Source organism: Ammodytes marinus (genome assembly GCF_949987685.1).
Source record: "Ammodytes marinus genome assembly, chromosome: 23".
NCBI lineage: Eukaryota > Metazoa > Chordata > Actinopteri > Uranoscopiformes > Ammodytidae > Ammodytes > Ammodytes marinus.
This window is the reverse complement of record NC_137227.1, coordinates 15,205,268-15,218,676: the sequence shown is the minus strand read 5'-3', so window position 1 is coordinate 15,218,676 and position 13,409 is coordinate 15,205,268. Positions and strand designations below refer to the sequence as shown.

General features: G+C 40.7%; 2 protein-coding genes across 3 annotated transcripts in view; one reads left to right on the top strand and one right to left on the bottom strand.

The window, feature by feature from the left end:
• The first annotated feature begins 868 nt into the window (after window positions 1-868).
• Window positions 869-4,284, top strand: pnp5a (purine nucleoside phosphorylase 5a). Its single transcript, XM_080051723.1, has 6 exons — window positions 869-1,089; window positions 1,970-2,139; window positions 2,237-2,340; window positions 2,466-2,641; window positions 2,875-3,065; window positions 3,614-4,284. Exons 1-6 carry the CDS (start codon window positions 1,067-1,069, stop codon window positions 3,829-3,831), a joined length of 882 nt encoding a protein of 293 aa, XP_079907849.1. The 5' UTR covers window positions 869-1,066; the 3' UTR covers window positions 3,832-4,284.
• Window positions 4,285-4,925: 641 nt separating this feature from the next.
• The window catches only part of capn1 (calpain 1), a 29,973-nt gene continuing 21,489 nt past the window's right edge, over window positions 4,926-13,409 (bottom strand). For both annotated transcript variants that reach the window (XM_080052073.1, XM_080052074.1), the window contains exons 9-23: window positions 12,416-12,501; window positions 11,261-11,335; window positions 10,832-10,992; window positions 9,951-10,111; window positions 9,626-9,637; window positions 9,217-9,428; window positions 8,800-8,839; window positions 8,637-8,702; window positions 8,474-8,531; window positions 8,301-8,365; window positions 7,974-8,042; window positions 7,704-7,782; window positions 7,054-7,170; window positions 6,585-6,643; window positions 4,926-6,484 (exon numbers count right to left, since the gene is read on the bottom strand). In XM_080052073.1, the coding sequence (XP_079908199.1) occupies window positions 6,458-6,484; window positions 6,585-6,643; window positions 7,054-7,170; window positions 7,704-7,782; window positions 7,974-8,042; window positions 8,301-8,365; window positions 8,474-8,531; window positions 8,637-8,702; window positions 8,800-8,839; window positions 9,217-9,428; window positions 9,626-9,637; window positions 9,951-10,111; window positions 10,832-10,992; window positions 11,261-11,335; window positions 12,416-12,501 (1,287 nt within the window). In that variant the 3' untranslated portion in view covers window positions 4,926-6,457. The remainder of the gene's footprint in view (window positions 6,485-6,584; window positions 6,644-7,053; window positions 7,171-7,703; window positions 7,783-7,973; window positions 8,043-8,300; window positions 8,366-8,473; window positions 8,532-8,636; window positions 8,703-8,799; window positions 8,840-9,216; window positions 9,429-9,625; window positions 9,638-9,950; window positions 10,112-10,831; window positions 10,993-11,260; window positions 11,336-12,415; window positions 12,502-13,409) is intronic.

Sequence of the window (13,409 nt, the reverse complement as noted above, 5' to 3'; positions counted from 1 at the left end):
GGGCGTGTGTATTTTGAAGCCATAAAAGAGCCAATACTTAGAACCCAGTGTTTATTTACAATGTATTGGGGTTATCTGCCTCATTTACAACACACACACACATTCCAAAGATGGTGTATGTGTCAATGAACTGTTATCTTAGCGGAAACAATAGCAACAAAACAAACATCAGGATGCATCATACTTATGTACAATGGTGTGTGTGTGTACAATTGTTTAATCTTAATTATGTTTTATAAATATTTAAATCAAATAAATGTAAGGGAGAATAAAGTACAATATTTCCCTTTGAAATGTAATGTCATGCATTAAATAAAAGGTAACCTACCTAAGAATTGTACTCAAGTGCAGTACTCGGGTACTTAGTTACTGGCATTGAGATATGTTTGGTTTTAAAGGTCAGTACATGTGTTGACATACAGTCATAACCCCCGGTGAAGATATGAAAATACATGAAAACACTGACTGACACGTGATGTTCAAAACAAATGTTTTTCAACCTGATTCACGCTGAAACCGCACGTCATATTCTTGTTTTGCACCTGGGGCGGGGAGGGGGGGGGGGGGGGGTGGCGGCAATGTTGATCAATAAAAGTCTGACTAACTATGACTGAGTGGATGGTGCAATAAGGCAGACAGCTGGTTTGAACCCTGCTTCTGCTGGGAAGAAAGGGGTGGAGGCTGAGGATAAATATTTTTTTTCTTGCCTCCAAATTCCATATTTCTGAAAGTGTGTCCTTCCAGCCAATGAGGTTGCAGCAGCAGCCGCATGCGTCATCCTGGGACAGAGGAGGGGGGCGGGGGGAGCACTCTGGGTCTATAAAAAAGCGACGGCTGAGCCTTTTCCTCCAGACACAATTCAGAAGAACTGAAGATCGTAACAGGACCCCAAACCTGAAGAAAAAATATATATTTTTGACTTTACTACAATTTTTCATTTTTCAACAGCTGGGCTCTGATTCAAAGTTTTTCTTGGAACTTGATTTTCTGCGTTCAACAAAAGTGTGCTGCCACACATTTACAATTTTCCTCATTCCTTATTTGAAAAATAAATAATTCATCCACAATGTTTCCCGAGGCAAACAAAGGGTGAGTACAATTCTGAAAAGACTTTACTTTCAGTTTTCCTCTCACCATGCTGCTAGACACATGGCACTTTGGCAGTGGGGGGCACATGCGCTGTAAACAGTAGAGATTAAATTACCCATTCATTTATTCCTAAAGGAAAACTAATGTGAATTTTATGACACCTTTTTAGACCTATTATTCTTTATTGAATGTTATTGTCTTGATGAGGACCAAACACTGTATTTCTATTGAGCCATTTGAGAGGTTTAACCGACAAATTTATAAGATTTACACAGATGACAAGGGATGAGAGAGAGTAACATTTCAACTCAGTCACCCGGATTTCACAAGATGAGTGATACTCCTGTGACTCATCAGGAATGAATGAATGTGTGTGTGTGTGTGTGTGTGTGTGTGTGTGTGTGTGTGTGTGTGTGTGTGTGTGTGTGTGTGTGTGTGTGTGTGTGTGTGTGTGTGTGTGTGTGTGTGTGTGTGCGCCCCCCTCTCTATTAAAGACATATCCTTATTAGTAGCAGTTCCAGGCCAGCTGCCCAGAAGAAGAAAAAAAATCCTGTAATACGATCCCATCACATGTTGCTTAAAGCATAAGGAGGCAAAGTGGGGTGATTTAGGACAGTATGACAGTGAAATAAGGCAGGTCTTTGGCAGAAAAAGCACAGAAGATGCAATAAAAATACGAAAAATGCAAATATCACTGTTTGATACATTACAGCTAGTCACTTTCCACTATGCTCTTGTCCACGAGTTCTCATACCGCATAGTTTTAAACCTTAAACCTCAACTGATTTGAGATTATTAACCTAACCTTTTGCATTGATTTCTGCTCGACTTGTCCACAACAGTCATCCTAACCTCCGCTCTTCTTTTCCTGTCAATCCAGCTACACCTATGAGGACTGCAAGGCCACTGCCGATTGGCTGATGGCCCAGACGGATGTCAGACCAGCGATTGCCATTGTGTGCGGTTCAGGGATGGGAGGTCTCGCTGACATGCTAAAGGACCAGGTGGCCTTCAACTACAAGGACATCCCCAACTTTCCCCAGAGCACCGGTAAGTTCTAACCTCCAACAAGCATCTCAGTTGGTGTCTCTATACGCTGATGGTGTTCACTAATTTGTTGTATTTTTTTATTTTTTTTTCTCTGCAGTGCACGGACACGCAGGTCGGCTTGTGTTCGGCACCTTAAAAGGGAGGCCTATCGTTTGCATGCAGGGGCGCTTCCACTTGTATGAAGGCTATGCCATCCAGAAGGTGTGTATGCGTGTGTGTGTCCTGCAAGGAGACATTTGCCATGAAATGTGTGGCCTTTAAATAGTGTCCGTATCCACACGTGCTGCTCAAAGACCCTTATCTAATATATTTATACATATTTCCAGATTACGCTGCCCATCCGCATCTTCAGCCTGCTCGGTGTGGAGACGGTGATGCTGACCAACGCAGCCGGAGGCCTCAATCAGGACTTCAAAGTTGGGGACATCATGATCATCAAAGACCACCTCAATATGCCCGGATTCGCTGGCAACAATCCACTGTCCGGACCCAACGATGAGAGGTAGGAGACCTTTTTGTGTGTGTTTGTGTGTGTGTGTGTGTGTGTGTGTGTGTGTGTGTGTGTGTGTGTGTGTGTGTGTGTGTGTGTGTGAGTATTTGAACATCCTTGCATAACTATCCTTGTTTAACTTGTTTGCAGACATTCAACAATATTAGCCCATGGTCTACTCTGCCCATTTGTCCTCACTAAACCTTCCACCTGTCCCTTTTGCTTCTTCTTGGTCTCTTCTCCAGGTTCGGTGTGCGTTTCCCCTGCATGTCCGATGCGTACGACCGCGAGCTGCAGCAGATGGCCATGGACGTGGGCCAGGAGCTGGGCTACGGAGACTTCCTGAGGGAGGGCGTCTACTGCGTGCTGGGTGGACCCTCATTCGAGACCATCGCTGAGAGCCGAATGCTGCACAAACTGGGCGCCGATGCTGTCGGTGAGTTGTTTTTAAATTGACCTTACAATGATTATAAGTCATCGGTGCAGCATGTTTTTTTTATATTTATACTATATCAATGTACAAAAATGTACCTTAAAGGGTACAATACTTGCTGTCAAAATCAGTAAATGTCTCCTCACGAACCGCTACCTGTCTGTGTGTGCTGAAATAAAATATGGTGCAAATACACAGCCTAGGGTCTGTAAACTGGTACGTCAACAAAGGAGACCCACCATAGCTTGGAACATGCCCGTTTACATGGCCTAGGCTGTGTCTTAACACAGATTTTTTTTCAGCACACACACAAAGTATGGACAGGTAGCTGATCGTGAGGAGATATTCACTGATTTTGATGCAAAGCGATTTTGACAACAAGCGTTCTCTATAATTGCTGACTCCACCTTTAACTCGTGTCAGATATAACAGAGATAGTAAAGCTATAAACCTTTATACAAACTTCTAAACTTAAACTGGACTTTTTATGAAGGGAATCTATTCTTCGTTTCTTCTTATATTCATCTGATTGTATTTTTATTTCTCTTCAGGCATGAGCACAGTCCATGAGGTCATCATTGCGCGCCACTGTGGTATGCGCGTCTTCGCCCTGTCGTTGATCACCAATCAGGCGGTGATGGACTACGACAGCGAGGAGAAGGCCAACCACGAGGAAGTGCTGGAGGCCGGCAAGCAGCGGGCCAAGAACCTGGAACGTCTGGTTTCCACCATGGTAACCAGGATCGAGCACAACAACAACTACGTTTAAGGAAAAAGGCCAGGGGCTAAAGAGTTGAGCCCTTTTAACGAATGACTGCAGGAGACATAAAGTGGTTATGGATCACGCTTAATGCTATATGGTGCCAAAGAGAAAATCACACTTAAGTTTATTATTTATGTGAGCAATTGGGCTGTTTTTAGTCTTAGGTCAAACAATTATAGCATGTTAGTCCTCTTTAAGTTTCAGATACAACACTGAAAATAGAGAACGCACATAATCTTTGTTTTCATTTCACTTTGCCTTATATGACATCTTACATTCCCCCATGACCCCCCTCCCCTCCCCCCCCCCACCTCCCCTACCGTGCGACTTTGTTTCGATTCTTTTTTTTTTTGTATCATTTTAAACGAGGTATTTGTTTTTAACTTAAAATATAATATGATCAACTTGTATAAATGTCTGCGATTTAACTTAACAATGAGCACAAATCTGTTGTAAAGATCTTGATATTATGATGTTGAAATGTGTACATTAAGGTATTTTACTACTCTTGTTACTTTTTTAAATATCCATGTTGTTACTAAAGTTCTATTTATTAATACATTCAGTTTCTGTTCTTTGGGGTTTGGAGGGAAATTGTAAATGGTCACGAACTGTGATGGAAGTTCTGTTAAGGTTGGAGGTCAACTCAGGTGGAAGAATATTTCAGGAGACTTGGATGAATTATGAAGCAATATTTATTACAGACTTGGCCAAGGAGAACCGGACTGCAACTCTCGTGACTTGCACTTCAATTCTGACAAACGCATGCTTAGAGCTGTGTTTTAACCTTGCGCTATCTCTATCACCTCCCCGGCTCGGGCACCAAGCGTACCAATGTTTTGGTTCAGAGCTGAACACAGTGAACCATAACATTCTGGAGTCTAAGGAGATGAGACTTTATCTATACAACTGACCTAAGTGTCTCCTAACAGGCTCCAAGGCTGACCTAGAGTCTGAGAGACAGACACACAAGATAGGCATATATGACCTCTCAATCTTTCCCATTAATATTACAACTAAAGACCCAAAATTCCCTCACACAAACCATAAAAAAAATTACCCGTCTCACTCAAAATACAGATTCAACACAGATATGAATGGATGATTGATTCAGGGCTTCCCATGTTTATTCAGGTCTGCTACACAGTAAACCAATGCCTTGCGTGATAAAACGGGTCCAAAGAGACAAGAAATGTTTCCATTGTAAACATTAGGTAATGTTACATAAGCATTACGCTGCAAAATAAAATTGAGACAAAAATGCTGGCATTGTCGAAGTATCGCAAAAATTTAAGGGTTTGGCAGTCACTTTTGATTGAATTTTTCCAATACAATTATTCCATTTACAAAAAAGACTAAAATGTTGAAAAAAATAAAATAATAATTGGCAGAATAAACCATTTTGGTATTAGAAGCCAGTGCAGGTTAATCCTTCTGACAATTTACATGTAGATGCTCCATACTCCATACCCAAAAAGTGATTTTCTTTAATACAACACTTGAATTAGAACACTTGCTCCTGTGGTTGAACAGAAACTAGACAGGCAGAACACATATATATATATGTCACATTTCACACAGCATGCATACAACATATCCATCCAGCTTGCATAATTGTTTACCTCCACCTAAAAGAACTGACGTGTCCTTGTACCCAAACAACATTGACATCCCTTTTTTTTAAAACCCCGTGACATCCAATCGTGATATAAAAGTTTTTTCTTATTTTGTAAAATAGTCAGTAAAAAGTGCCATGCATACTGACGAGCAGATATGTCTTGAAGCTAAACCGGATTACATTTAAAGAAATAGTATTCAACACATTCTTGATAATACAGCCGCCCCAGTTGTCTCCATATCGACCACATTTGACACTGAACTCTTTGAGCCTAACTGACGTCAGGTTCAAAAATATTTCTACAGAGAGATTCTCAGAGGAGCGTTTTGCAGATTGCTAAATTGTCCTCAAGTACATTAACTCTTGGAGGACTAGACATATGATTCTTCACTTATCACTGAATTGATTGAATAAAAAGTCTCAGTCTAAAAGTATTATTGTCCTGGTGCAGCCAAATAATTAATGAGTAACCACTGATAAAACAAAACTAAATTGACTTAAAATGTCCTAGCAGAGGACGCTTAAATGTTGCACAAGTTTGGGTTCTACAACATCGATTAAAAGATTAAATAATGAGATTGTTTGAGCTAGTTCAAAGTGGACGGCAAAAAATGCTAGTATGCTTTATTTCCCACTTCAAACAGCTAAGCAATTGGATTTTTTTGGTCTCCACCCATTTAAAATTGAACCAACATTTGAATTTCGTCCACAAAATGTGTATGCGGATAAAAACTGTCAAGTGCTACCACACACATGTTAGCAGAAGTGGGCTTTCTTCTTTGGGGGAGGGGGGGGGGGGGAATGGCTGACGAATAAAAAGATTTGGCACATTTTCAATATAGGCACCGTGCAGATGAATTTACAGTCTCTTTCACATCACAGGGTCCTTATTTGGCAAGCCATGCGAAGAGCAGAGCAGGAAGATAAAAGGCACATCTGAAACAACACACCATACTGGGGCCTGGCGCTGCAACGGGATGCAGTGCAACAGTTACAGAAGGGTCCGCTTAGCCTCTAGGCAAACATGGTCAGGGTGATCCACTGTGGGGCGCAGAGAGAGCCAGAATTAGGGAACGCTAGCAGTGAATAAACCAAAGGGTACTTGATGCACAAACATTATGGCGTGAATGTGCAGCCTTACCTGAAAGAAGTTGAGGGTTATGGAATTTGTGTTGAGTTGGTCCATGGTCTTAAAGGTTTCTGCAGAGACAGAAACAAAGAGAAGTATTTTGAATTAAAGTTAACCTATGCCTAGAAGTCGCACTTTTTTTGACCTTTTGTTAACACTTAAAGTGCTCCGAGGAACTTTCAGTTTGTTTAAATTCTTACACTCCCTTTGGACAAAAGCGGTAGTGTTTTTACCACTCCAGCTGTAGTTCCTGTGTGAGAGTACCCATGACAAAGGCATTAAGAAAAACTGTATAAAAATAGCAATCTTGCACTGATAGTCTTGTTTGCAGTTAAATGTAATTTATGATCTTCAGAGGAAAAATAAGACCGTTTCAGAAATATGTTAAAGTTCCTCGTAGCACCTTAAAATTGCAAAAATGATGCTGGGATGGCGGCTGTTCCTGTAAAGTGAATTGAAGCCGTGCAGTGGCGGGACTCACTGTGCATGGTCTCCAGTCGGACCAGACAGGTGACAAAGTTGTCAAAGTCGACGGCCAGGTCTTCCTCTGTGTAGCGCAGGATGATCAGCTGGAAGAGTTTGTTGGTCAGCTTGAAACCTGAAGGGGAGGACACGATTTAGACCAAAAAAAGGACCAAAAAGTTTTAGGGAACAGTCATTAAAAATACATTCAAAAGCTATAGTGCGTAACTTTTTCATATAAATAATACATTTTGGTTACATTCAAACCAGCGCCAAACGAGTTGACACAAAGTTTATATAGCCTTTTAGCTCCACCAAACTCTGTATTTTCTCTGTGTGGCAACGTTTACAAAATGGTGTCACCCCACGCGACACTGGCAAAGGGGCTCAAGAAGCGCCCACAAATTGTTTCAGTTGTTGGCTCTACTGCTAAGAAAAAAACCTGGATGCATAGCAGAATGTATAAAAATCCATGCGCTACGCCATATAGATGCGCCGACAGTGTTGTTGTAATTACTCAGAATTCCTCATGGGACATAATTTACGCGCTATAGCTTTAACCCATAATCCAGCAGGGAACATTCTCTACACGTGCAAATAACAGTGAATGCTTCTGACTATTGTGTCTTTTTCTTTTTACTATTGTATTGGAATGAAAGGCAGCCGTACCTGCGGACTCAAGAGCCATCCTCATCTCATAGGAGCTCATGGTGCCCGATTTGTCCAGGTCAAACTGCCTGAATATAGTCTGGCGGAAGCAATAGCAGGCAGAGATAAGACAAAAGTATTTAGTCAGCAAACAAAAAAAGATACAAAGAACAAATTGTCCACTGGCCGGACTTCAAAATAACCAACAGGCTGACGTTTGTACCATGCAGTTAGATCAATATTATGTAAGCCGATTCCCAGAGTCTGACCCTACGAGTGTTTTAATCTCACCAGGTATCGTTTAATCTTCTCCCAGAGGACATGGAACTCTGTCAGGCCCAGCTTCCCACTGCCGTCAGTCTGCGCACATAGGTTAAGGCAACAAATGGCCAGTATCTGAGAGAACACACTTGAATCTTTGCGCCAGGGTTTCAAAAGAAGAATGAGTGGAATAAAACATTTAAACGATATCTTTGGTTCCACTTTGTCGATTTAAAAAAAAACAGCACTCTTCTAATAATTCCTACATTCATTGCCAACTGCTAATATTCATATACAATTAATTTTTGAATTTTTCTTTAAGCTAAATTGATTATTTTCTTGCCATTTTAAGGATACATCCATGAGATTTATCATACTGCGACAAGCTTCTTTCCCGAAGCCGTCTGTCTTCAGGTCTTTATCTGTAAGGCAAAACAAATATATAACATTTGAAATACTTGTTAAACTAATAGCATTTAAGTTATGCCAAATGCTGTTATTCCACTGCACAGTTGAGAGAGATTACTAACGTTTGCTGATGATTCTGTTCAATATGGTCTGCAGCTCTGTGACACTGATCTCCATGTCCTGTTGGCGCAAACAGAGGAGGTCAAATCATTTAATACATATATAAAATACATATACATGTGTGTAGAACCATTTCTTGTTTCTTGAGTCGTCATGTTTGCTCACCGGCCCCGCCAGCTGTCTAAAGAGATTCTTGAAGCTTGCGTCAATCTGGCTCTCATGCAGTTCAGTCTGAAACACACACAAAAACATCACGCTTTCAGTTCTCATTTGCTTTGCTTTCCGCACATTATGTTTGGTCAGGTGTTGTAGTTTGACGTCGTCTCACCTCTGTGGGGATCTCCGCAACAACATCGTCGTCAAGCTCCCTGACATGGACGGAAGAAAAACCTCATGATACTTAGTTGCTTATTTCACAATTAAGGATTTCTTTCATAACAATGTTCTTCAAGTATTCCTTGCATTTTTTCAGTTTTTTCTAAGTATCCTTTACAAATGAGACAGTGGTAGTAGCACACGGGATTGCCTCACATGAATATTATATATGACCGACTAACACTGGTATTCATCAGGTATACTGGCATTGGGTATTGAATCAACCAAAAAAGGCACAATAATAAAATAATGGAGAAAAAAAAGTGTTAAGAATATATGTTAAATAAAACATGTATTTTAAGCATTAAAAGTGTGATTCTGAAGAGTGCAAAAGCCAGCTTATTTTCTATGTCTTTTTTTCTCCACTCACTCTGAGTTGGCGGGCTTTTCAGAGAACACTCTAAGGCAGAAGTCGGCCTCTTTCTGCGGCTCGAAGGTGGAGGGGACGATGATGTACTCGCCGGCCGGCAGACGTAACCGCGAGCTGACCTCCCTCAGGTTGATGAAGAGCTCTGAGCGAGCGCTGGACGCGTTGGTGAGGAAGAAGTCTCGCTTCAGGTGAACGCCTGACCTGCCCACATGCTGGAAAATAGAGGGTGCAGGTATGCATTCAATATAATCTTTAAAATATTTGACATTGTTTGGGTTAAAGAAACACCCCTGGATGTTTTTAAGCAGGTCAAAAGCCATTATTATTATTATTATATTATTGGTTTGCATTTCACAATGTCTTGATAGAATTTAAAAAAGTGGAACGAAGTAAAAAAAAAAATACATACCTCTTTTGGAACCTGTAAAAGGACAGGGAGAGATGAGATTATTAATATGTTAAAACAAGAATAGACCTTTTTCATGGCAAGCATTTAACAAAACATAATGTGTTTTTGCTCACTTTTGGAAAGAAAGCGGATGAATGGTGTGGCCTATTTAATGATATAGAGTACATATTGTATTGGAAATGTCCTGGGTTGTAAAATGCACTGAAAACACAAGACGCAAAGCCTGAAAATGTTCCTTAAAGATACAAGAACCTCCATGTTAAGTTCCCTTTCAGTGGAAAAATAACTTATTTCTCTTTTGCTTTTTCATTGGACTGCAGTTTACCTCATAAAGGGCAAACCCGATGGTCTCCATGTCTTTGCCCTCCCGTCGTTTCTTCCTGCGGTCCTTCTGCATGAGGCCGACCAGGAAGCTGCAATCTGATTGGCCGGGAGTGTCTGGGTGCTGCAGCGTGATCTTGAACTGAGGGTTCAGCCAAAAGGTTGCTGGGAATCGGAGTTGAAAAGGAGGGTCAGATTATTCCTATTATGCGTTTAAGCATTTCATTTGATATTCAGTCATTTGGTTTAAATAAATAAGACGTAACAGATAGTAACTTATAAGAAATGCTGAAGGACACTTATAAAAGTATTGTGTTTCGGTAGTTTCACCAATCCCTTCTTTAAGGAAACTGCTTTTAGCTGCATCGGAGATTTAAAAACAGGCACGTTGCTAGCTACAATGGGCTCCCTTTGTTTACATACTCTTTGTTTCTATACTAGTTTACAGAGCCTAGGCTGTGCGAAAAAAACACCATATTTTTGCAGATCACACAGTAGAGACAGGTAGCAAATCGTGAGGAGATATTCACTGATTTTTTTTTTTTTTTTTTTTTAAAGATATTTTTTGGGCATTTTTATGCTTTGTATTGATAGTGTAGAGACAGAGTTGAAATGGGGCAGAGAGGGGAGCGACATGCAGAGAACGACCGCGGGCTGGAATCGAACCCGGGTCTGCTGCTAGCCGAGGCCCATGGGGGGGACGCCCAACCAACTGAGCTAAGGGCGCCCCTAGATATTCACTGATTTTGGCAAAAAAAATTATTGTGACAACAAGCCTTTCATCCCCAAATTCAAAGATCATGTTCCAGGGAAGACCCTCTATCAATTCTTCCAATCCACTACCTTATATTTTTCCCCATCTTTCCTCCCTTTCATGGCCCGTACCTGGGAAGTTCCTGCAGCCTCCTGCGGTGCTGCCTCTCCTCCACTCCCCCTGGTACAGCGAGGAGCTCCACTTCTTCAGCTGGCTGTGCTGCAGCGCGTCCGCCGTCAGGTTGCAAAGCTCCAGCCGAGTGAACTCACGCAGGAAGTCACTGAAGGACATCCTTGGAGACGGAAAAAAACACCAGTTTGTTAATGTTGCCATACTGAGAAATACAGAGAGTGCTTTGTGGAGCTGATAGGCTTAATCAACTATGTATCAACTCATTTAGCAATTTCTTTAATGTAACCGACATTCATTCATGTGAAAAGGTTACACACTATAGCTTTAAATGAAGCATAAGGGAATTTGTAAATGAAAAGATAAAAAAAAAATTATAAATTATTACATCACTAGTGCGGAAAGGTGATTGGGGCTTGGAGAAGACTCACCAGAATTCACCGTCCTCACTGCGGTTATGTAGCCGACTTCGGACCGAGCGATCCACATTGTCCCACTCTCTGGAGCTGAGGGTTTCACAAGGAAAATATATAATGTTTGTCTTATGTTTACATTTCCATCCATAGACTAAAATGCACAACAAGTCATACTGGGAGTTGAGTTTTCTTGAGGTCAACTGGGGCATATTCTTGTCCCGGGCCACTGACTGGGGTCAACGAGTTCAAGTCCGCTACTCTAACCGCCCCATTAGCACAGATTTCACCCACTGTTAACAACAGCTGTGAAGTCATAAATGCAGTCTGACCTTATGTGTTATGGTCGTAAGTCAGACAAGTGGAAATAAATACCCAAAACCCTGCAGGTCGTCTTCAATGCGACCACTAAGGCAAGCAGGTTAGGTTTTCCACCTGATGCAGAATGCCAAGCATTTAGGGCTTGAGATTTTACTCTGTAAATTAATTTCTCTTGGAGGAAATATATATATAAAAACTTTTGTCATTTCTGGACATTCGAACCACAGAATTGTGGGAAGCGTGCAGACAAGTAAAAATCTAATTTATACTGTCAATTTGTGACACATAACATGTTTCCTTTCAGCATAAACGTTAATGTTGCTTAGCAGACTTAGCAGAAATCTCTGGAATAATTGAAGTTATGTACACGGTTTTATATCTTCAATTTATTTATTTTTAACGCAGAAAGTTTCATTTACTGTATATTTTGAATGTGCTAAGTGTTGAAAATCCTCCATTAGACTGTGACATATTGTGGAATGGGAAGATTGTCTGGTATTTTATAAAAGATAGTGATATGATGTAATGTACCCATCTCTCCACTCTGCAGCCCAGCTGACCCTCTGGGATCAAAGTGGGTGGAAAGTAAAGGCTTTGGGAACCACTGCACAGGTTGTAAAAACATGGCAAAGCAGATTCTCAATATGTGAAATTATTCGGTATGAAGATATGAGGTAAACATTGTAATTTTCTTTGCAAATAAATTAATCTGGGACTCACCGTTTCCCCACAGAAGTTTTTTATTCAGAGGGAAAACTAACTAAAACAAGATTAAAAACCTGCACAGTCTGTATGGTCTCATCCACTGATAAGAAATTGGGAAACATGTGTAGGTGCAAAGTATAACCCTACTTGTCACTCCAGGCACCGGTCCACTCCGTTTCACCCCAGGGATTCCTGATGCGAACCAGCTTGGTCATATTTCCTCTGTACACCACCTGAGGGCCGAAAAAACACCATCTATTTATTATTTTACCTTTATTTAACAAGGCAGGTCATTAAGAACAAATTCTTACTAACAAGGACAGCCTGGCAGCTGACATGTATTGTACACGCTTTTTAACTTATATGGTTCCATCTGCTTTAAAAAGGTGCTACAAGGACCTTTAAATTATTCTGAGACATTTTCATGTTTCCTCTGATGATCACAAATTACATGTAACAGCAAACGAGATCATCAGTGCAAAGAATGCCATTTTTATATCGTTTTTCTTAATGCATTTGTCAAGAGTATGCTCACCCAGGAACTAAAGCTGGCATCGCAAAAACACTACCACTTTTGTCAAAAGGTGATGAGGTGCAAGAATGAACACAAACAGAAAGTTCCTCGGAGCACATTTAAGTTAGTTTGAAATAAACTTTGACAGTAAAACACACCATAACAAATGAAATAAATCAGCCCCGCCATTTGAATCAAATGACGAGTGCTCCGAAACGGGAAAAATAACCATTTCAACAATGCTCTGATGGCAGCTGATCGGCATCAATCAAGTAATAATTAGGTTAGTGATTACTGACCAAATGTTTTTTTCACTGTTGCTCAGTGTGTACAGCTACGAGTTGGACTTCAAACTATCTCTGTTGAAATAAAAAATTCAATATTTGCACTGACGTTTTGGATCCAACCTCTACGAAAAAGGGACATTTTTGTGGACTGTACATCTGAGGCAAATCCAAATATTTTGGTGCTAATAAAATTACATCAACAGCTTGTGACATTTTCGAAACAACTCTAACAAGTAGCCTACTATGAGTTAACTCCAAAGTATTATCTCATTTTAAAAATTAGAAATAGTCAAATAGTATTGTTTTTATGCATCGCTCCAACTTTTATGGATTATGCAGC

What these genes read in the sequence shown, in the direction of transcription:
- pnp5a (XM_080051723.1), top strand. Translation starts at nt 1,067, where the DNA reads ATGTTTCCCGAGGCAAACAAAGG. An exon ending in CAACTTTCCCCAGAGCACCG is followed by an intron (nt 2,140 to 2,236) that starts GTAAGTTCTAAC and finishes TTTTCTCTGCAG; the next exon opens with TGCACGGACACGCAGGTCGG. An exon ending in AAGGCTATGCCATCCAGAAG is followed by an intron (nt 2,341 to 2,465) that starts GTGTGTATGCGT and finishes ACATATTTCCAG; the next exon opens with ATTACGCTGCCCATCCGCAT.